Raw genomic sequence first — 24,191 nt, forward strand, 5'->3', positions numbered from 1 at the left:
CTGACTTTTACTTCAATTACTGCAGTGAAGGAAAGTACACTATATTGTACAAAGTAGGATATCTCAGTTTATGCTCTTGAAAAACATTTTGGGACCCATTTTGAGCATTTATCTGAGGAAGGCATGGCTAGAAGTTGGCCAGCCCTGACGGGCTGGAGCATGCTGTTGTAAATAGTAAATGAAAGCCACTAGTTGCCAGCTCTGAAAACGATAAAGTTTACAGGTTATGCCAGACTAAAGGGACAACTTACTTTGGGACAGCCACAGCGGACAGACAGCTGGAAATGGAAGCCTGCTTTTAACTGAGTAGTTTCCACCCCCATTACCTGGACAATTCGGCTATCAAGTGATAGCAGTCTACAACCAGACATGTTAGGGCAGCACAAGAACAGCTGCCATATGTTTGTATCAGGGCTGAAAGCTGTAGCAGTGCTGTTATACAGATATCTGAACTGTCCCCAGAACAGTGGACAGACAGGCAGAGGAATCACTACTACCACCCCAAGGAGAACCAGCTTCACTCATGAATCAGAGCCCTTAGAAAAATCTAGTAAGATGAGGGACTATACCAGACTGAGTCAGAAGGCAGCCAAGCGGAAAAATGCTGAGCTGTACACTCCCCCATTTATAGCCACAGTAACAGATGAAGAGCCTCGAGGCATTTGCACTGTCCCGTTACTATTAATCAAAGTTTCCAAGCTCAGGGATGAGTTATGAACCTGGAGAGCAAACTGTTCATCACTGCTTAAAAGCAAAAGCTGGATCTGCAATGGATGAAGCCCTCTAGAGTCCAAACCCCCACACTGCTTTTATTAAAAAATAATCCGAAAAAGAATTCTTGGTCAACTAACCTAGTTTCCTCTATTCTAATAGATTTCATAACTCTCTTGAGCAACTGTAGCTTTTTTTTTCAGGAGAATATCTATTGCTCTGGCAGAAATGTGTGAAAAGTCAGATTACACTGCAACTGCAATTTCTATTATAAGATAGATGTTACAAAATCTGCTAAAACACCGTTGGTCAAGACTGGTTTTTGTATTTGAATGCTTTCTTAAAAAAATAATTATTTGAATTCTTATAAAACTATTCTGAAGCTATGTCGGTATAGTAGAGGGTTATACTTTATGGGATATTTCCCATATTTTTTGCACTTGTGGAAGTTTAAAAAAAAATTTCCAAACACTCTTCCTCCTAGTCCATCTGTGACTTGCAATAAAGAACTAAATATTTATTTTAAACATGGAAACATCTGTAGCTTTTCTTCCCTGTACTGTAGCATGTACGTAACCTCTATACACTGCTCTGCATGAAGGATTTAACGCCATTATAATTTGATGGGAACTTTTCAAATAGACTATTTGCGTATGGCCTCCCATAATTTTACTTCCATCTAACCTCACTCCCTCTCACTAAAACCAAGATTGAGGCAACACAGTTTTCAATATCTCAAGTTTTTATTTGGCAATATTTTCTTTGTTAAGTCAGTTTATATATCCAAAGCATAACAGCTGAATATAATAAAGTCTTGATTTAAATTTAAAGACTTCTTAATTACAAAAAGCAATCATTAACAAGTTAAATTGTCAAATACCGCATACTGAAAAATGTAAACAGTTTTGTTTAAAACAAAACAAAACATATTTTCAGTGGATGACAGCTTTTATTTCATCATATATATTTAACTTCACCAAGTATATTTCATTATATTTCCTCATCATTTTGACTCATATTGTGCCTACGTACAAAACAAAAACCACAAAGGTACTTCTCTTACCTCTTTCCACAAGCTGAATCCAATTATTGTAGGAACTGCCATACTCAGAATAAGAGCCTAGAAAATACATGTTAGAAGAAATGGATTATGGACCGTTCTCTGTTCTTCAGCCTCAGACTATCTGTTGGTTCTGCTCATACAGTAGGCTGCATTTCTGCCTGAAACCTTGGAGTGACAGTAGGTGAAACTTCACGGTTTTCTACTAGGCAAAAAACTCCCCGCTAACAAGAATTTGCCTAATTTAGCATGGAAGAACTTATTTGACGCATGATAACTTTACCACCAATATTAGGAACGGTTAACTGCTGCTCAAATACCAATGATGCAATGTGCACATGATGTAAGGAACAGAAGAAAAGTAAACACCTCTCACATACATATGAAAATGAGATAATCTGAGAAAGGCAAAAAAGTATGAAACGAGCATTTCAAACCTCTGATGTTGTTGACACTTTTGTTCAGATTAACAATATTGCAAAACCCAGAAACCCATTCTTCAGTATACCATCATTCTAGCCGATATAATTTTTGCTTTGTGAAAAGGAGAAAATAGCTCGCCTGGTACAGGAAACGTTTGGTAAGGAGTGCACACAAGGCATTCTCTTGGTAATAAGCTATTAACACATCTACTGTGCAAAGAGTAATAAAGCAGGTCGATATAGAAGAAAACATGAGGTATATAAAGGAATGTGTTTACCATGTACAGGAACATATTGTTACTCCTTGATCAGAAGAACACTGTCAATGTTTCTGATGTAACAGTGCATGGCATTTTCACAAGTGACATAGTGAATCTCTGATTTAAGTATAAAATATTTATTCCCATAAAACTCTCAAAATTAAGGTAAGTAATATCCTATGGTTATTTTATTAATAAAACAAATGCAGAAAGCTGCCAATAATTGCACAAAGCAACTCTTGGCATATTAAGAATAAAGCTAGGGTTGTGGGGGAGTTGTTTGCACTGTAGCACAAGCTCATCTTCAATCGCAACACTTCTCTATAATGGCCACATATGAACAAATCTTATACAAAGTAATTCCACATACCATTTCTTATGAAGCAGCTTTACTCTCAGCAACTAAATATACCTAACTACCACATTTTTAGCCTCATTGCCTAGTGAAACAAGGCTTATATCAATGCTTGCCTGTACTTTTTGTCCTGCACTCCTCCTACAGAGCGCTTGACCCTCTTGGCCAATCTCAACTAAATACGACAGAGGGCTTGAGGTCTCAAAGATTTGTTAAAAGAAAGTGAACAGATGAGTGAAAGATAGAGAGATGAAGACAGCTCTCCTTCTTATGAGGAAAGGCTGTAGTGTGAACACAACTTTATCACCAGGTACCAGAGAACATGTGAAAGTGTGATATTATGAATGAAAGACACAGAAAAAGCAGACTATATGAGATCCACTGCTCACAGAACTACATGTTCTTTTAATGGGTTCTTCTACAGGTCTTAGGTTATTGTTGTTTGAAAAGTTATATGCTTGCTAGCTGTAATTCCCAAGATATTAGCAACAGCAACTCACGAGCAATATTGGGTGCACAGCTTTCAGTCGAAGCCACTTGAAAAGCGTCATCCAAAGTTCGGGAGAGCACACACCAAATGCAGCAAGCATGCAAACATAAGGTGTCCATAGATACTTCATTCTGAAAAACATTGCAATAACTTAGTTGGGACTCTGCACATGCCCCTGTATTCAAGCTATTTATAAAAACATTTGGATTTTTTTCATGTCAAACACAGTCTGGATGTTCAAGCAATCTGAGATCAAATTTGATGGCACTGAAGGGTAAACCAAGAAAATCTCTTAGCAGAAGAGCAGGCACCTGATTATCTGCTGCAAGATGTAGGAGCAAGATCCAAGGTCAAAGATGACAAAATCCTTCACAGAGTTCAGGGGAGGATGAAAGAAAAACAAAGAGACTAGTAAAGTCACTTGGCTGTTGCGGTTTTCCAGCCAAGCAAGGATAAAAAGCAGCTATTCAGCAAAGCTGTACAGACACTGTACTATAAGGGAGTTCCTGAAGAAAGGAAAGGAAAATATTTAATAAATAATTTACAATTTGCTGGCATTGTCTCCACCTCTTAAGGACAGACAAGTCAAGACAACTACATGGTAACACAACAGTCTGCTCACTTTAATAATTTGTGAATATTCAGATTTTTAGGACAATGAGCATAATACAAACACAAGTCTACCACCTTCAAGCTGATTTAGCTGAAAGCCGAGATTAGAACAACAACATCTTCCCAACATTAGCTTCTGTAGGTTTAAAGACTAACACAATACCTTTGAAAACAGCTTTGCTACTGCTTTAGCATGTCAAGCAAAGGTATACTTCATGCTAGCCTAGACACAAGAAGATGGATAAGAAATCTTCCATGTCCCAATATTCCAGAACATACACTGTTCATCAAAACACTACACAAGATCTCGCTAGAATACAATATTCAAAGAATTACAGTGCAGTTCTACACTTAAACACCATAAAGAAAGTGATTAAAATTTGCTTCAATTAATGTCTTGGATTTTGGCTGCATTAAAACTTGGAAAACACGTTAAAGAGACCGAGCACAATTCATCATATACCTGTATCCGATTTATAGTCAAAATTATCTCTGCTGCCTCCCCTACTAACTAGTACCACTACATGCCAAATACATTTCTGAAAAGGGGTGAATTTCAAAGGGGTGAATAGCGTATCACGTCCAGTGAGGAACTCTCTGTTGCTTTCAAAAGAGATACATCAAAATCAGACTTACCCTTCCAAACACATCGCTAGACAACCAAGTAAAATTGTGTGAATTACATGATAAACTATTTCTGGCCTCTCTCCAATTCGACCATCCTCAAGTTTAACTGTCTCTTTCAGTGGTTCACCACTGCAGTTGGAGAAAATGAGACATCACTTAATTCAGACATTATCTCAGGCACAGGTGCCAATAAAAACACTTTTATGACCGTTAAGTCAGCAGTATGCTGAGATCATTCTTTGTCATATCATTCAATATTGTTGCACTGCTTATTTGTTTTTTGTACTTCATCAATGATCTATCAGTATCCGCTGCCCCTTGTTTTAAGACTGTAACCTCTCTGGAGCAATGGCTGTGAATTAATACAATGGGATCACTGCCTATGACTGTAAATCCTATTTTAAGGTAATTCAGCAACAAGAGACAGTCTAATTTAAGAGCATGCACACTCTGCAAACATTTAGACGAAGCATGCAGTACATGCATTCTAACTAAGTTTCTTCATTTCATTAGCTTGGTGAAGAATTATGGAATCCGTAGGACAATAATTGTGTATGGAATGTGTATACCATTTTATGACAAAGTAAGATAACAAAAACAGTTTTTACTCACATTATTATAAATTTCAGTAATATATTATAAATAAAAATCATAACCAAAATCTTACAACAAATGTTTTTCTACAAACAAGATAGCAAGGCACACAATAGATAACATTTTATTCTACCATGATGTGATTTCAGGCTACAATTTAATAATAAGCTTCCTCATGACAAATGGAAAAATATTTGAGATTATTAACTGCTTGAAAATAAAAAAAAAAAAATTGAGGGGGAGAAGGTTTACTTTAAGCTTTTCTTTAAAAAGCTGTAGGACATACTGGAGTCACTGCTCATTACAAAGTAGTAAATAGCTATTTCAACACTAGCAAAAAATTGGAAGAATTTGTTTCATTGTTTTGAATATACTATCACACATCCAACCTGACAAACATTTTCATTTATAGCAGTATAATCTTTATCTATTAGAAGTCTTAGTCCTTGAAAAAATCGATTGATTTTTGCTGCAGACAAGTGAGAAATTTGCCCTAATACCTGAGCAGTTGCACCATTCATCTTCTACCAGGAAGAGATAATTTCCTAGCCATTGAGTTTCCAAGACAAGTTACGCTAGGATCTACAGTCCTGCTATTCTTAGTCTGTAAACAGACAGCTCCACTATCCCTTCTCTCAAGGGAACTGTGAATCACTGTGAAACTAAAAATAATTGAGTCAGTTTTACTTCAGCTCTGTTCTGAGCAGCAAAGGCTGATGGACCTTATCACAGTAAACAACAGTTAAAAAAAAAAACAAACAACAGCGAAGCATTAGAAATCTGAAATCCTCTCAACTCTACCCATCTCATCCTTTGCAGTATGTAAACTTAGAAAAAAAAAACAAAACAAAAAACCCTAGAGAAACAAATCCTCTAGCAACAATCAGATAACTTTGCTGTTGGAAGGGGAAAACACACAAAACATCTTTCTCCCTCGCAAGGGGAAGAGACATAAACACATCACAAAACATTAATCATAGAATCACAGAATACCAGGTTGGAAGGGACCTCAAGAATCATCTGGTCCAACCTTTCTAGGCAAGAGCACAGTCTAGATGGGATGGCCCAGCACCCTATCCAGCTGAGTCTTAAAAGTGTCCAGTGTAGGGGAGTCAACCACTTCCCTGGGGAGATTATTCCAACGGCTGACTGTTCTCATTGTGAAAAATTTTCCTCTCATGTCCAATCGGAATCTCCCTGGGAGTAACTTGTACCCATTACCCCTTGTCCTCACCATGTGACTCCTTCTAAAAAGGGAGTCTCCATCTTCTTTGTAGCTCCCCTTTAAGTACTGGTACGTGGTGATGAGATCACCTCTAAGCCTCCTTTTCTCAAGGCTGAACAAACCCAGCTCTCTCAGACTATCCTCATATGGCAGGCTTCCCAGACCTGCCAGAGCTCTGCAGGAATTGCACCTATGGGGAAACAAACCAATGACAACTCCCTGTCTTGACTGGAGGGATGGTCAAGAAGCTCATCACTAAAGGACTTCCTTTAGGAGCCTCTGGTGATCACACCCTGGCAAGCTCGATGGTGCAACAAACTTTGGAACAAGAAACACGATGACCATTCACTTAGACACCCATGAACCTCTTATTTTTAACTGCTTATTTTTCAGTATAAATAAGTTACTTACCAAATTCTCCTAAAAATGACCTGACTTACAGAAAAAAGGCAGATAATTAATACTAAAATATAGAAAGGCAATAGTGATGACTGTGTTAGTCGCAAAAAAAAGTCTTGGGAGGGTGCCTGAAGAGATTCTTGACAAAGGAGCCAATTCATTGTAAAATTCCTAGTAAGGCAAAAACATCCCATTAAAAACAATAACAATACCCCACAGATTAGAAAAAAACCCCAGCACATAACCAATCACAGTTTAACCATTTCATGTCACAGTAAACTATTTGAAATTCATCTTTGAGAAGTTATTTTGTTATCATTTGAAACCGCTTTGCAAGTACTCTTTAGCGTAACTGTCAAAAGCTTATCTTCCAAAAAAGAATCTGTGATCTGAAGAGACCAGACTACAACTCTCTTATTAAATCACAAAAACCCAGCCTCCCATGCAACTCCATTATGGGGACCACAAAGCACTTTGTTGTCACAGTAGATTAAGATTTGAGAGATATTGATGCAAGAAGGTATGCTTGTCCTCATTCCAAACGGGGTGATGAAGAGGGGAAAGTGGTCATCTGAGATCACAAACAAGCCCGAGGCACTGCCAAGAATAAAATCCTTAATGCTGAAATTCTAGTTCTGTAGCCGAACCCACTCAATCATTCTTCTTTCTCAATTAATGAGCAGAAAGATTATCTACTCTGCCAGGAAGCACTATTAATGTGTATTCTCAAGTGGAATTGGTGCAGCATGTAATGCCGTGAATGCATTCTTGTCTTATTTTGTTTCACTTTCCTCCCTCTTTTCTTTTTCTTTTCCTGCAAGGGAAGACTAGAGAACTGAACCGCTTTCAATTAGACAGAATCAGTTTAAAGATTAACAGCTGGGCATATCCAAACTGGCCTTAAAAGACAGATCTTGAAGCTCTTGTGCTGCAAACCGTAATTTCAACCCCCAGTTACACAATTTTCTAGGTGTAGTTGCACCCAGTTTGTCTCAATAACTGGCTTCATTGCAGAGTTTGACAGTCTGGAAAGTAACATGTAGCAAGTCCCTGAGGAAAAAAAAAAATAAAGTCCATAATACCTGGTAGCTGAATAAACTGAAATCCTGACCAGCAGCAGTCCTTTCTTTTCTTGCAAAACACTTAAGAACGTGCACGTATGTGTGTTGAACAATGCATCTTAGTCAATGTCATTACATCTTGTCTTCCAAAAATTCCCCAACAATTTCAGTTATGTGTGATGTCATTTTCCACTTCTTCCTGTGAAGCAGTTTTGTAAGAGAGATGCAGTTCTGAGGAGAGAGTCCCAATTCCTGCACAGAATTGCAAGTCTTGGCTTGGGTCCAGAAGGTGTCTCAGTCCTTACCAATACTCCATTTGAAGTTTTCCAGAAAATCTGTAGCCATGATGTCTTCTTCTTGTAGACCAACATTCAACTCTTACAGATGCAAACAGTTTTTCTTAGAATCACAACAATTCCCTCTGACTTTTAAGTTGTCCCTTGTCCTAATTTCTTCCGAAACATACAGGGGGTTATTGGGGGGTGTTATTCTTACAAAACTGAAAATAAAACCCCACAACCCAACCCTGTTTTGAGATAGTGTCGATAGTTCATGACTCTTTTCAGAGCCCTTTCTTTTCCAGGCTATAAAAAGTTAGTACCACCACCTTTACTCTATTATCTTTGCTTTCAAGTCTTACTAGAAACACTAGACAGGGTACAGAAAGTTTTTGCTCTTCAACATCAAAAGAAAAAAAAAAATCTATGAAATGCTTTCACCCCAAGGCATGAAAAATATTGAGGTGCCTCAAAAACCTCAAAATCCTAAGTAAATTCTGTATATGCATCTTTTTTTAATTCAGTCTTAAAACCAGGCAACAAATAGAAACTATTTCCCTAACTCCTCTATAAAATTCTCACAAGCCACTGAAATTTTATACTTCTCAGAGCAGTTTCAGAAGTTTGGATATCTTAGAAGGTGTAAAGAGTTTAAAAACTTACTTAGTTGTGTTTAAGCCAAGTTTTACTTCAATGAACTTCAGCAAATGCTCATTTTCTTTATGAGGAACAAACACCTGAAAATCAATTTCGCAGAGAAAAATCTTATCAAGTACTTGAAGCAACTTTCACATAGTCACTTCATTCAGATTACAAAATGGCAGGGAACAATCAGCTATTCAAGATTGAGTTAAAACTAACAAATTGGATTAAGTGTGCCAATTAAGGTACTGGTATAGTATTGTAAATCTTCACTTAAATAAATCTATCTTTAGGGTTTCCTTGAGAATATAATTCCCTTCATTTCATTCATGTACCCCAACAAGAGGGCAAGTGAAAAGCTGTCAGTAAGTTGTCAAAAGACTACCAAATGGTGTAAAAAGGATCATGAAAAACAGACATAGACTTACCCCCAAGCAAGCCAAAGAACATTGCGTTTGGCTCCACTAAACAATAGGACTGCAGCCTAGCAAAAGTTATGAGCATTTGTAATCTTCGCATAAATTGTTTGAGCAGCCAAAAGTTCTGTGTACTGTCTACGTAATTTAACTCATATTTTTCAAGGTTAGGTTTTATTTTTCTGGAGGTACAGCAGGGCTAGCCAGTCTGAATGGCACAAGAAAACAATCAGATCTGAGCATTCTCTGAAACTTTTTTAGGGTTCAGTAGCTTCTTTATTTTTAAGTCAACATTGTTAATTCACACAACCAGGGTGAGTTTCAGACATAGAGGAAAAGCACAATAAATTATGTAAAAGACTAGAGCCAGCAAGAGGGAGTTGCTAATCAAAATACAAGACCAGGCTAAAATCCCATTGTGTAATCTCAGCTCCTAGCTGACTCCTACACTAAGTGAAGGTCTCCGTTCCCATGTTCTAGTTGAAATTTAATTGAAAATTACCATCTACCCTGAGACTACTCATACCTGTTACTGGCTACCAGGCCTTCTCCATGCACAAGAATACTGTTTTAATATTCAGACCAGTTTGTAGAGGCCATCCAAGTTACAACAAAGAACACATTTATGAAATAGCTAAAGTGTGATTTAAAGAGTATTTCTATACTATGCTTTAACCTCAACCCAAAAGACCAAAACGCCAACAAAAAACAGCTGCTTGAGTCGTTAAAGACTTTATATAGATACAAAATTACTCAATTTTTAGTACTCCAATTTGCTATGAATTAAGCTATGAACTCTCAGATCAATAAGATAAGCAACACTTCAAAAGCTTTTTCCAAGATATATCTGCAACTTTCCCATTTAGATTTTGACAATTAAAATAATTTTTATAGAGGAATCTTACCTTTAGTAAGAAGTTTATTGTCACTGTTATTGTAAACACCAAATAAATGTACATTATTTTCAGCAATCTTGACATAAATGTACCTTTTTTCATATTCATCTGCAAAAATATTTTAAGAATGGTGTATCATTTGGAGTTCAGTTTAAATAATAAAAACTACACTCAGAGTTAGAGGAGAGTCTAGTTACCTGAAGGCATTTAGAGAGCATTAAAGCCGCTACAAGACTCAGTAACGGTGACACTAGTAAGGCTGAATTTTCAAACTGCAAAAGGTACCCCAAGAAGAGAGAAAACAAGTAGATTTTGTATACTTCATGCACCTGTTGAAGAAACAAAACAAAACACAATAAAATAAAATTACAGTGGATATATGTCTTGCTTTTTAGAGTAGCAGATAGCTCACTCCATTCCTCTGTTAATCAGGGGATTAATGGATCTCTATCCTCCAACTCATGAATCTAGCAGGGTACCGTTTGGCTCTGGAAAGTATTTCACAGCAAAATGATCTTGGTCAGCCCCAGTAACTAGTACACAATTACTTCACAAGAATTCTGTAAAAATGCCAAAAAAGTAGTAGTATTTTACAAGCTCTCCCCATTCTGTAACAGAATGGGGCAGTAACCACAATGCAACAGTATGAAAAAACACAATTTGTGTGAAAGAGCTGACTACTGTAAACATGCGCTTTCCTCGTCCTCCCAATAACTTGTTCATTTAACCTATCTCAGGAATACACAGGCTCTTACTGATACTTTCTGTTATTTACTAATTAATGAGCAGACCTGGTAAACCCTGATACTTGATTCCTTAGACTTTTACCAAAACACCCATCTTCTCCCTTATATTTTAAGGACCCTGCTTTGAACTAAAATAGATCAAACATTTCCCACTGCTGAGGAACAGGAAAAAACAGCAATTGAAGGAAGAGGTGACAACTAAGTATTACATGCAGTTTGAAATGGAAGTTACATCTAATAAAACTAGAAGGCACACATGTACAAAGTAGCATATATACCATTGCAACAGGCAGAGTAAAAATGCCTTATTTTTGCAATGTTTCTAAGAACCATTTTGAAGAATAAACTAAAATACTTTCTTGTATTAAAAAAAACAATTGGCCTTCAGCATCTGTCTAGCCTATTTATTGACTAAATCAGTACAGGGCAGGCCATTCAGGGTGAAAATGAGCCCCTTAACTGCACAGAGCCAACAGAGCAGTATTTTCGTCAGCCCCACCCTGCCGTGAATAGGGAAAGGAAAAGAAGAGGCAGCTAGGCCAAAAAGGATGCATGACTGAGTATCATTCATCACTCTCAGCTCTCCAAGGACGTTTCAGGTCTTTGTTTAGCTTCTGACCCTTTTGTTAGGAAAGCTGTCCCAAACACAGTAATCCGAAAGAGAGTGAGTTTAAAGCCATTTTATTCTTCTGATGGACATGACATGCATGTCAGCTGGACCCAGGCTGCAAGACACTCCAGTCATCACTTAGTCTGTGCCCTTTGGACCTCCTCAGCAGTACGTATGGCAGGCACCTCTGAGGCTGTATTCACGTCCCCAACGATCAGTAGGTTGAAGAGTTCTAATACCTTCTCTGTCTGTGCCAGGGCAAAGCTGTCTAGCAGAAAAAGAGAAACAGCCTGGACGAACAGGAGATAATGACTGTATTCCCACATCATCATGAAGGTATATGTTGAAGCACTCACCAAAAGGTAACAAAACTTCTAGGGGAGAAAAAGAAAAAAAAGCATTAACTTTATACTTACGCATCTCTGTCATTAAGTAACTTGAGAGGTCATTAAAACAGAAACTATGGAAATTAATTATTATTTTAGGAAATAATTAAAATACTGACTTCAGACTTATTTAACATGTTCTCAGATGGAAGAAAGCAATTACTGAAATATTCAAAAACATTTAAAGCCAATCAGAAGAAACATCTTTGACAGAGAGACAGGGAAAGGAAGTTACCACCATCTTCTCTGAGCAACAGGAAGAGCAACAAAATAGTTTACATAATGAGAAAAATTCTGCATCAGTTTATTTTAAAAAGACAGCACACAGCTCATTACCACACTGTTCTCTCCAAACCCTCATGGGGGCATAACAGGGCAGGGCACGAGTCGCTTAGCAAAAACTGCACATGCCTAAGTGAAATCCAAGTGGCTGTTTTGAAAAGAACAAAACATCTACTGTTTTCTGCCTAGTAGGGCAATAGTGACAGAGGTAACTACTCTAGAGCACAATTCTACCAGCAACTCTTTTTTAAGAAATTAATTTTGCTTTACCTCAGCAGAACAATTTAGGTTTTTTTTTAAATAGCCTGTGAGAGCTGCTACTTGACATGCAAAATATGGCAAAGCCCAATTTTCCCTTGATGGTATGGAGTAATCAATTCTTGTTGTATCTGTCCTAGAAAAAAGTACAGACAAACAAAATTATTTAAAGGTTTATGGAACAAAAATATCAAGGAAAGCCTAAACGTCACTTCTAGTTATCAGTGCGGCCTTGCAAGCAAACTATTCCTGTATTAGGTGTAAAGTAATACTGACACAATTTCGCTGCTGATACAGGTCACAAATTTAATATCAGCACGGAAGGTCCAATCTTTACTCATTTATTCAGCAGGTCTCCTTATTAGGTGGCATTTATAGGCCTGAAGCCAAAAGGCCTCTGCCTCCAGCCTTTTCTGACCCACCACAACACTGTGTGAGCTGGACGCATCACACACTGCTTCAGCCAACCTGCGCTGTGACAATGGAGCCTTCTCTGGCCATGAGCAGTGCTAAATGGTCTTATGTCCACAGGCAGGGGACTGCTGCCGTAACAGCAGCTTTTCACATTACGATGAAAATCAGCTCATAGCTGTGAGAAAAGACTCCTTTCAGTTCTCATACAATATGTTTTAAATAAGTGATTTAGGCGGTCGAGCACAACATACTTAGAATCCAAAGCAGTGCTCCCTCATAGCAGCAGCACCAGCAGATGCTCTGTCTACAGGGAAAATTCTGCCCAGCAGAACAAGAGATTAAAGACGGATGGGGAGCATGGGCCAGAACAGCAGCAGGGTCTTCCCATGGAATGACTTGACAGTATCTGCACAATTAGAGCTGTAGGAGAAAGTTTTAAAAAGTGCTAAAGTGACTTAGAAGCACAAGTCACACTTTCAAATGTGATCAAAAGGATCAGTTTCAGAGGTACATAGTCGTCTTTGTGTCTACTATGCTTTTAAAAAGGATCCTCAAGCTCCTTTATCATTCAGGTATTTGAAAGCATCACCTTTCATTTTTACCTCTGAAGCCTCTTACAGAGGCATATTTGGAGCTTTTTTAACTACTGGACCTTTCAATTTGTTAACAGTGTTTAATCTTCTTTCCTGTTGAAAAAAATACAGATTTATTCACCATTTTTCCTACTTTCCACTGCTCACACCAGCTTGATGAACAGTATTTTTAGCTACTAATCACAGATTTGGTCATGATGACTTCACACTCCTAAAAGATGCGTCCCAACAGTTCAACTTTAAAGGTCTCTCTCTAACATTTTGCTCCTCCACAGCTCTTTTCCTTGAAGTGCTCTCAAGTTCACAGAAAGCCCCAGATCTACTTGGTGACAAACCAGGAACCTGAACACAAGTTCTCATTGCCCAAATGAGGGTCCCTATTATTGTCATGTTTCATGAAGGGAAGAGACATTTTCTTGCAAGTGAAATGTTTTCAAATAAAAAAACCTTGAGATCAGGGTCATCCAAGAAGATTCCATTTTGCACAAAAACCCACTACCATCACAATATTTAGAGCTGGCCACAGAAAGCAATTCTGTTTTACAGCAGCTTCAGAAATTTGTTTTCATTCTTCACCAGCACAAAACCAAAACTTTCTGAGGAATGTTTTTGCAAAATGGAATTGTGTGAGAATACTCCTGTATTCACACACATATATAAAATCAGTTCAACTGGCAGTGTGGATGGTTTGGACAACAGGAGGCCTTTCCATTAATAAAAGCATCATGAGAATCAGTGCATCTCTGGGAGATGTTTTATATTTGGCATAAGAACTTGCTCCCACAATGAGAACACAAAGTTTAATAGAAAGCATTTCCATCCGCTCTAATATTTTAAAATGCCTTATCGACAAACTAGATTGTATAAAGATGTTTTTCTTACCTGTTAATAATGAACCATGCTACAGTCAGCATTCCTGCCAGCCAAGTCCCACTCATAACCCAACTGGTTACAAACAATGCAGTCACATAAATTCCCTGCAGTCCAAAAACTATACCAATGTAGAAATACACTGGTTCAATAACTTCCTGAAATTACAAATAAAAACGAAGAGACATAGTGGCAACTGAGCTGAAGCTGGAAATGATTACTATTTACTATTTGCATACTGCTAACAGTGTGCTAGGTGCTTTACAAACAGGTAAGAGATGGCCCCTGTTCTAGAAAAGTATTGAGCATGCTTTTATTTTGGGCTCAGGGAGAACAAAGCAGTTTGAATTAAGAGCATGCTTCGGGACTCAGCTTGCTAGTGCCACGATTTTTGTATTTGCTTTAGCATGAACATTTTATGTGTCAGATTAAATAAAACTATACTGCAGTGAGGTATAACGTTCCCAGGACTACTGGAAGAAGTTATGTAGGGGAGGAACTTGGAGAAGTAAAGATGTGGCAAAAACAGTTCCAAACACAGAGAAGCACATATAAAATAAATAAATAATAAAAAAAGAAAGATAAATGAGAGAGGACACAAATATGCAGCGTAAGCAGAACAAAGCCCAAGTAGAGCAGAAAGAGACAAAAGGTTTATCTACAGAAGTGTTTTTCCCTTTTATCTACAGGGGAATGGGTAGAGAGAGGCACCACTATAACAGACTTCTGTACTCCAAAGGAGCTAACTTCCCTGATTTTAATGGATAGCACAGATACTCTCCGCATTTCTAAGCGTTTTGTAGAAGTAAAGAATAACAGACAGAAAAGTTTAGTGCATATAAACCCGCAAAATCCTATGCCAGAGACTGATCAGAATTGAGGAGAACCTGTACCTGGTAAGAGGCTTAGCTCAATTCATTCAACAAAAATTGCATGTATTTATTGTATACAGTGTAGAAAGTCTCATACACACACACATACACAACCATAATGAAAGCACAGAAAGTAGGAGAAATGCACATACTTCGCTACCAGATGCTTGATATAAAACACTGGCAATCAACTCTGGGTACAAAGTCATTTGCTGGACTGCATTTATCGTCTTCAGTGATACTGTCTTATTGTTGTGTGTCAACTCATAAACACCTATAGACAAAAAAAAATATTATTCTTGGAATCACTTACTATTGCTGTTCTTAAAAGAGGTGAAAGGTAGAGGGAAACAGATTTGATCATTAAAGCTACTGATTCACCACTCCTAATTTTAAAGGAAGGAGAAATTTCTGTGCCAGATGCCATTCTACCCTACTGATTTAGCAACAAAGTTATTACATTTTTTTGATCTAGCCTTTAAATAGAAGGCTCCAAACTAACCAGCTGAAGCGTAGTCTTTTCAGTAACATACTGATGCAGCCCTGGAACCAGCTACCTACAGATCACCTTCACAGGCGGTTCTTAAGAAGTGAGACAAAGACCTAACAGGGATGAGCAGGATGTATTAAACCTGTCTCCACAAAGGGGTCAGATATGATGGCCTTGTCACCCTTTCCAGCCTTGAGTTTCTGAGACTTCTAAAAATCATTTACTTAACGCAATATGCCTTTGTATGGGATTGAGATGAAATTGAAGCTGGCATACTTGAAGGACACATCATTCTGAGATATTATAATTTTTAAAATGACACAATTACTTAGGACAATAGAGGGAAGAGGAAAAATAATCCAAATTAGAGAGCGGGGTGGGGGGAAAGAACAAAGCCCTCAACAACAATGGAACAGCCAAACAAGATTACCGTTTCCAGCTCTGAGCATGTCTGGGTGTGTTGGTCTGCAGCTGGTTCTCTGCAGGCCAAACCAGGTCTTGCAGGATTTACAACTGGGTTCAGCACAGCTATGATACACCTTTGAAAACTGGGTGCCCCCATAACACCTAGTAGACACGTGAGTCTACCTGTTTGCAGAGGCAGCGTGCCTGAATGGGGCAGTCCATCTGTCCACAGCATGGGTAATCTCCCCAGAGATAAAGAGGAACTGACTGTACCAAAGACCTATCATATATTGCCGACGTGCACATCAGCTGGGAAACTGTTCAACCAATAAAACTACACCTACAAAGTTTAACTGGTTTCGGATGAGGCTTCACGAGGGGACTGAACTAATTCAATGGATGATCACCGTGAGACAGGGCTGTTCATTCCCTCTTCTCTCCTGGAGTTCTCACCTTTTCCCCATGCTAGCCCAGGTGGCCTGAACTCACTAAACTAGCATGAAAGTGTTCCATCTTCTTTTCATTGCTTTAGTTTTCTGATGGTTTAGGGATCTGGGGTCAGTGAGCGCCAGAGCCAGCGCAGGAAAAAACAGCAGGAGCGCAAAGGGAGGAGAGACCGTCGCCACCCAGTTTGTTCTCCTTCCTGTTGGTTTCTGTCCCCATTGCTCAGTGCTCATCAACATCTACTCATCACAGCTGACAGGAGTCGAAACCTCTGGCAGGGACAGGATGGAGCAGATCAACTCTTGACAGAAACTGTTCCGTCTTCTGACAGAGTATGGAAAACAGTCATTTCCATCCTCCATTCCCAAATTAAAGATCAATTACGCTTACATGGCATAAAATCCACTATGTGGCATTGGCAAACCGAATGGTAACTTCCATATGGAGCAATATGAGAGTAATATTAACCCTATTCCAGAATACTGATTAAAAGCAATCTGGAATACAGGATAGTTAAATATTGTTTTTTAAAAGGCACTGAAAAGTTAGGATAGCATGCAGTTTTTAATTAATCTGACTGATATACCTATATGAGAGTATAAAATCAGTCTCCCCAGTCTGCAGGAGTTTTTACTGTCTCCAAAGGAACAGGAGTTTTCAAGGTTAATAAAACAAACGGGTTTTGTACCTCTTTCAAAGGATGGAGCCTTTAGCAGTTCTTTATAGAATGAGTAATAAATGGCGCTGTCACCCTGAAATGTAATTTCTCGTTCAAGTTCCTAGGGGGAAAAAAAAATATATTCACCTCCTGCAATCTCTTCCCATAGAAGACTATATATTTTCAGATAGACTGGTTTTGTAATACAGCACATGGTTATGACTCCACTGTACATCTTCAAAGTATTCCACAAGACATTAATCTTCACAGCACCTCTGTCAGGTATAAAATGCTCTCTATAACTTAGCAAACAAGCTTAGAATCAGAGCAACTCAAATCCACATCGTAACTCAGCACAAGATCCACAGGATCCTTTCATATTCACAAATTTGAATTTCATTCAACTTTCCATACTTCACTAAATAATACAGTTCTTAAAAACAAAAACCAAAAATATTAATTCCTGTTGTTTAGTTTATGCAATCCCAGTATGCTTCCATTTTTTCTCCAAATGATGGATGGCATGGAAAAACATATAAAAGCATGACAAGACAAGACTTCTGTTAGTAAGAAAAACACTTTTAAAAAAAAAGAAAACAAAAATCAAAAAAAGAGACTATGTCAAAGACAGAGGCCTGAGTAGAACGACATGGGATTCTGCAAGCAAGTATTTCCAACCTGACATGGATCAGCTTTGATTTCAAGGACACAATTTGGCTTTTGTTTCAGTAGTTTAACTTTTTTCTTTACCTGCCTGCTGGAAAACCAGAATTTCCGTTCATGATATGTTGAGAGGTACACAGCATACATCATTCCACTAGTGACTGCCGCAAGACAGCCAAAGAAAAGTTTCGCAAAACGCTGAATTAACATATCTGAAAAGGGACAGTGAAAAAGCTATAATAGTCCAGAGGACTTAGAAACAAACAGTATGCCCTAAATATGACTCATTTCTGAACAGCAAGTAAGCTTACGGGCATCAGAATTATCACACCATCATCAGCACAGATGCATCGAGAACTGGTCTGTTATTTCTGTCCTGCAGAGTTTTCTTTCCCAGTTGTTACCACTGCTTCATAGGACTCTCAGATAAAATACTCACACACTACACTGCAAATTTCTCTGCATTCCAGTAAGCTTCATTTTCAAATGAATTCCAAGAAGGAAAAGTGTCTTCCAAATAAACAGAGTGAACTCTAGGTTTTACCCAAAATATCACAAACTTCTTAAAGACATTAACAGAAAGAGGTGGCAATACCACACCTAACATCAATACAGAGACATTCTATTCTCCGTTCTGTTTTCAAATATAAGAGGAAGGAACTAACCTGAATTTTATCAAACTCATTCAATGGTTGTCTACTTCACCTCTAGCTCCCTCAAGTTAGTATGCACTTTTAACATAAAAGTTTTCGCTAGCTTGGTGAGCACTCGCCTAAAATTACACCTGGTTTTAGTTCTTTTTCTTGAAAAGCTGTACGGACTTTTTGTCTGTTCTTGTTTCAGTACCATTACTTCATGCCTTTCAGCTTCCCAACTGAAAGATCATTCCAAGCACAATTAAAATATTTATTTATACTCAAATAGTAACAACAGTAGGATTCTTAGCCTCTCTGCCTCTCCCCCCCAACCTGAAACAATTCAGGACTACCATTTTACTCTGCAATACATAAAATGCCATTATTAAAGAATTCTCATGTGCATGCCTGTTTTTTCTTGTAACATTCAAAGACCTAATTCAAAATAAGTCTGTTATAAATTACTGTGCTACAAATATCTTCCCATAAAACGTAAAAGAATAGTGAAAAAAATATCAGAAGTTGGCTAAAAATTCTGTAGCTTACATTTTGGCGATCTTCCCAGCTTTGAGTTTTCTTTGTTTCTCTCCTCTGGAGCCATTTTGTCAGATTCTGTGCAGTTTTGCTTCTTTCTCTGTCGCAGGTCTGCTGCCCCTGAAGACATTTTTTTGAAGTTATTGCAACACAATACCTAAAATCACACTCTAAGAAATCCACACAGCAGCAGGTAACAGCCAGTTATTGCTACTGATTCAACCCCACAGCAGATACATTTGACAAAAAAACGAAAAGTATTTCATATGCCTAACTAAAATAACAGTATAACAATACAGAAATCAATTCCTGTGTTATTCCTTCAAAAATACAACAGTTTTCTCTTGAGGCCATACTCTGGGATTACCCAGAACCCAAACTGGAAGCTAACTGGTTTATTCCATGGTGAACGTATTACACAAATGAAGGAAAGCAGTAGTTTAAAGAAGTTATATAGACACTGGGAGAAATTGGTGGCAATTTCATTCTACTCTCATCCTGGTTTTACGCTGCTATAGTACAGTAGTGTACCAGGCACATTACTGTAATACAAAAATTGGGCTAGTCCATTACTTTTAAATTGAGCTGCCTGTTACTCATATAGTGAAAGCTTTTATCAAGCAAACGTATTACTTTTTTCCTGCTTCCAGATCTAGTGGAACTAAGCAGATTTATGAATTTTTAGTCTAACATGTAACTAAAAAGCCCAGTCTGCTAGGCCACGTAGATCACATCACAAGACTGAGGGCTTCTTCGGCTTCTGTTTAGTTTTCTGTAAACAACAGCAATTTGAAGCGCTGGCCCATTTATTTTACAGTTTGAAAGGCAATGAGGCTAATTCACAGAGTGCAACTCTCCATACAAAAAGACTCATTGCAAACAATCTAATTACTATATGAAAGATGACATCCATGTGTGATGAAAAGGTTTAACTGTAACTCATACTCCAGAATTTTTACCTATCCGGTTTGATCTAGTGTCCAACATTGCTTGGAATTTTGTAGCCACTGATTTCCTCTGGACTTAAACCAGCTCTTTCATAAAGCCACTCAACTTCAAACTTCAAGTGTCAATCTTCACATCCCACAATAAAGCTTTTAATTACTCTGGTTGTATACTACTTCAAGTCTAAATCGGTCTACTTTTAACTCCCAACTATTAGCTTTAAAAGTTAGAAACTAGAGGTAGTAATATAAATAAACCTTTAAAGTAGTGTCTGCCTGTATCAGGACACCTGTATTCACGTTTTAACAGGATTTTCAAAGCAATTTATTAATTATTCTGAGCAAACCAAGATCTCAATAACATTTTTCATAGAATGAGCAGAAAATGTCTACCTTCTTAAACAAGACAAGAATTGGAAAGATACTAAACAAAACAAGGTTTAGGGCGTTCAATATCACATTTATCGTTATGTCAATCCAAAATGAAATATACACCAGTATCTCTTCATGTCATGTATATTAAGTTAACGAGCATCACAAATACCAAGTGCACTGCCATTAAAAATCACTTGTACCACATAAAAGAAAATGGGGGGAAAAAAGACCTAGATCACCAGAATGGGCAGATATGTGCTTGGAAAGACAACTGTCTGCCCTTGTCATCCTAGTTATGACCAAAGCAACAGCAGTGAGAACACTGGAGGAAAAGGCATTTCTTTCGTTTTCCTGGCAGATAAGTTAGCCAGATTAGGAGTGTAACACACTTATAAAGTCTAGAGTTAGCAGCAGTAACAGAAAAGCCCCAAAGAAAGAACAATTTAAAATTCTAATTCTGAAACAACTACATCTCAGTCAGAAATAATTTTCACTTCGGTTTTGAAGACTGCTCAACAAATTCCCCCACTTAAAGCAATAATAAAGAAAGATCCAAGTATGCTACTTCTGCTTTATTTGCAGCTGCCTCAAACAAGAAAAAATGCTGTTTCCACTTCTATGAATCCTTTAAATGGGGTGAAATGAAAGTCAAACAAGGTGACAACTAAAAATAATCTATGCCTTTGAATTGATGACACAGCCCCTAGTACCTCTCTATCCAGCAAGCAATTTTTCATCTGAGATTGCTTTCTAGTTCCCTGTAAGTTCCCAGTACATTTTATTTCAACTCTTGTTGAGACAACATGCGTTCCACTTATTTTTGTATATCTGCTGCAGAAAAGCATAACTCATTGCTCCTGCGTGCCACTATATTAATCCATTTTTCGACTGTAAATTGAGCACTGTCTGTAATTCTTGTCCTCTCATGTAAAGAAGGATAAAGTAGAGCTGGGAAACATTCAGAGATGGGCCACAAGGATGATCAAAGGTGTGCAATGACTCCCGTACAAGGAACAAGGAAGCAAGTTGAGGATGCCTCAGCCTGGAAAAGATCACCAACAGGAACATGCCAGAGGTCTACAAGCTAGTAAGTGCACAAACAGGCTGAATAGCGCAGTGATTCACCTTCTTTTCTAATACTGGAACAAGAAGTTATCAAACAAACCCGGTGAGTCAGGCTAAAAGGAACAGTTCATCGCACATCGCCTTCATGTAGATCACTCCTACCCAAAGAATGTTCCGTACACAAAGAGTTTACATCGATTCAAGAGAAGAAGGACACATTCATGGAGGACAAATAGCCAAAGACCACTAAATACATGGAAACCACATCCAGCTTAGAAAGTCCCCCAGCTGAGAACAGCTGGGAGGCTGGAATATGCCATGGGACAGTATCGCATATGCTTATGTTGCTCTTGCATTTCTCTGGGTCATGTTTCTGTTTCTACTTACAGTCATGTTTCTGTTGATTTCCCCAAGAAAACTAAATGCCACCTCCTAGTCCTCACAAGGGGGGGTTAGCACAAAAAAGACCTGGAGAAAAATGATTGTGTGGGGCGCTAAAAGCGAAACGAGAGAGGAGACAGACTAACACATGCAAACGGAGAAACGGAGGGGATGCCAAAGGAAAAGCACACTCACGGAGGCATCCACGGAGGCATCCACGGAGCCGAGGGATGCCGGCCCGGGGTGCTCTGCACAGAAGCAATACCGGGCGAGGGAAGAGAAACAGACTCCAAGTTTCTAGGCTCCCGCCCACCCGGCTCCCTCCCGCTTGGTACTGCAAACGACGGGCTGCCCTGGGCGGGAAGAGGAGGCCTCGTCAGCGGGGCCCGAGGGGGGATCGGTCTGGGCTGAGCCTGCACAGCCCCCAGCCGCTGCAGCGGTGGGACCCACGCCGCCGGGGGAGGCCGGCTCCGCGTCCTGCAAGCGGGCGCTTTACCTTCCTACGTGCGTTACCATCCCGGCACAAAACCGCGAGCCCCAGCCGCGGCCCCACTGCCGACCTGCGCCAGGGGAAGAGGGCCCGGCCCCCGCCCCCAGCCCCAGCCCCATCCCCATCCCGGCACGGCAGGCGCCGGTCGGGGCCACACCGACCTCCCGCCCCGTCCCCCAGCTCCGCACCCTGAGGCGGCGGCCGTTGGGCGCGCGCCCCCTCACACGGTACGGCCGGGCGCGGGACGGGGCAGCCCCGCCGGCGGCGGCGGCGGCGGAGGGGGATAAGGGTGACACAGACGCCGCCGCCCCCCTCACCTTCCTCCATCGCCAGCCTGCGGCCGCCGCCGCCCCCCGCCGGGGCCCCCCGCCGCTCTCTCCGGGGCGACGCCGCCCCGCCCGCGCTCCTGCCGCCGTCGCTCGCCTCTCGTCGGCCCCGGGGGCGGGAGCGCTCTCGCATAACACGGCGAGCGGAGCGCAGCGGCCCCTCACTTCCTGCGGCCCCGCCGTTGCTCCCGCCGTCGGCAGCCTTCTCCGGCGGAACTATGGTGGCGGAGCGAGAGGGGGAGGCCGGAGCGCAGCCGCGCGTACCGAGGCGCAGGCGGCCGGCGGGCCCGCGCTTCCGGCGCGGGGGCGGAGCGGGGCTCCCGCTGCAGCCGGCCCTGGCCCGCTCGGGAGGCGCGAAGCCGCGGCCTCGTGTCAGCCCGCCCCGCCTCGCAGCCTCCAAATTAACATCACACGGGCCGCGAGGTGCGGTTCCCTGCCCCCCGCGCCTGCCAGCCCGGCTCCAGAGCCGGGGTGCCTCCGGGCCGGGCAGTCCTGCCCCTTCAGAGGGGCCGGCCCAGGCCGCCGGGCCCGAACCAGAGCCTCCCCTGGGGGTGCCGCCCGCTCGGCACGAAGAGCCTCCCTCCCCGGGAGCAGGGGAGGCCTCTCTCCTGGCACCCCGCTCAGGCTGTGGCATCAGGGCTTCGCCCTCCGTGCCCAGTGCGACGCTGCAGGTTTTTAGCTGCCAAATTCAGCGCACGGCATCATCTGGAGAGTCCGGGCTTGGTGGCCATGCACAAAACTCTGGGCCTGGTGAGAGAAGGGGTTGGTTGAGCCTTGACGCACGCCTGCTTTGGGCTGCTTTTTGCATCGCGGTGAACTCGCGGAGCGTGGTACCAGCACTCCACTCTCGCAGAGGCTGTACAAATACAGCACAAAAGGATGCCCCTAATGAAGTTACAGCCTGCTTTTGGGAAAATGGGCTGTGTTTGGGTAAAGGGAGGCCAGTGAAAGAGCAAAAGGAAGAGATGAAACATCCTTAAGCAGTGGAATAGGTGGGCATTTCAGCATACCAGCCACCTAATGATTATCGTGATTATGGCTAGCACTCTGGCAAAAGAAGGATTTGGAGGGATGGGGTAATTCTGTGAATGTGAGCTGGGCATGCCTTCAGAGCGTAAAGGATAGCATGGAAAAGCGTTCTCTGTAACTTAACAAAACACCTGGGGAAGCCAGCATATTCGCTGATGGATGCAATTAGAGACACTAGTTAAGTGAGGAGGACAGGACTGGTGATGAAGGATCTTTAAGATGAAGATATGTAGTTTATGCTTGAAATGACAACAGGTCGGGGTCCAAGGAAGAGATGGAAAGAATGGTATGGCGTGGCTACAACGACACTTATCTCCTACATTGCTTATTGCAGGAGCCTTTACAGGCTCCCCCAGTCAAGACCTTGTCATTTTGTAGAGTCTCTGAAGCACAGCATTCGGTTGCACCAATCCACAAGTAGTGATGCTGCGAGAAAGAGCATATTTCACCCCAAAGCAGTAGTAGCTTGGATTTTTGGTGGTGAAAGTCCTGAGTTCTGACCATGACAATAAGTCGAGCTGATTATATACATGGAGCTGGGTTTGTTGCAGTATGACAATCATTAAAAGTATGCTGAGAAGCTCCAGAGTCTAAAGGACCATGGTCTTGGCAGAGATAGTCTAGCAAAAGCTGGAGGGCTGCGGCAAAATCTGATGCTTAGCTAAATCGTCTT

The 24,191-nt window shown here is 40.6% G+C and overlaps 1 protein-coding gene across 8 annotated transcripts in view; it reads right to left on the reverse strand.

Annotated features, from left to right (window-relative positions):
* Positions 1 to 22,717, reverse strand: part of DPY19L4 (dpy-19 like 4) — a 34,776-nt gene extending 12,059 nt beyond the window's left edge. For 2 of the 8 annotated variants that reach the window (XM_087749691.1, XM_087749664.1), the window contains exons 1-15: positions 22,481 to 22,717; positions 18,921 to 19,028; positions 17,827 to 17,951; positions 17,107 to 17,197; positions 15,232 to 15,353; positions 14,220 to 14,365; positions 12,343 to 12,466; positions 11,644 to 11,778; positions 10,246 to 10,377; positions 10,058 to 10,156; positions 8,758 to 8,831; positions 6,768 to 6,926; positions 4,547 to 4,666; positions 3,309 to 3,429; positions 1,775 to 1,831 (exon numbers count right to left, since the gene is read on the reverse strand). In XM_087749691.1, coding sequence (XP_087605817.1) covers positions 1,775 to 1,831; positions 3,309 to 3,429; positions 4,547 to 4,666; positions 6,768 to 6,926; positions 8,758 to 8,831; positions 10,058 to 10,156; positions 10,246 to 10,377; positions 11,644 to 11,778; positions 12,343 to 12,466; positions 14,220 to 14,365; positions 15,232 to 15,353; positions 17,107 to 17,197; positions 17,827 to 17,951; positions 18,921 to 19,028; positions 22,481 to 22,622 — 1,755 coding nt within the window. In that variant the 5' untranslated portion in view covers positions 22,623 to 22,717. Of the gene's footprint in view, positions 1 to 1,774; positions 1,832 to 3,308; positions 3,430 to 4,546; positions 4,667 to 6,767; positions 6,927 to 8,757; positions 8,832 to 10,057; positions 10,157 to 10,245; positions 10,378 to 11,643; positions 11,779 to 12,342; positions 12,467 to 14,219; positions 14,366 to 15,231; positions 15,354 to 17,106; positions 17,198 to 17,826; positions 17,952 to 18,920; positions 19,029 to 21,868; positions 22,193 to 22,351; positions 22,423 to 22,480 lie in introns of those variants that run through there. The other 6 variants (XM_087749672.1, XM_087749680.1, XM_087749704.1 and 3 more) reach the window with 6 other exon arrangements.
* Positions 22,718 to 24,191: the final 1,474 nt, after the last annotated feature.

Source organism: Nipponia nippon, unplaced genomic scaffold (genome assembly GCF_047370975.1).
Source record: "Nipponia nippon isolate SJK-2023a ecotype South Korea unplaced genomic scaffold, ASM4737097v1 scaffold_1, whole genome shotgun sequence".
NCBI classification, from domain to species: Eukaryota; Metazoa; Chordata; class Aves; order Pelecaniformes; family Threskiornithidae; genus Nipponia; species Nipponia nippon.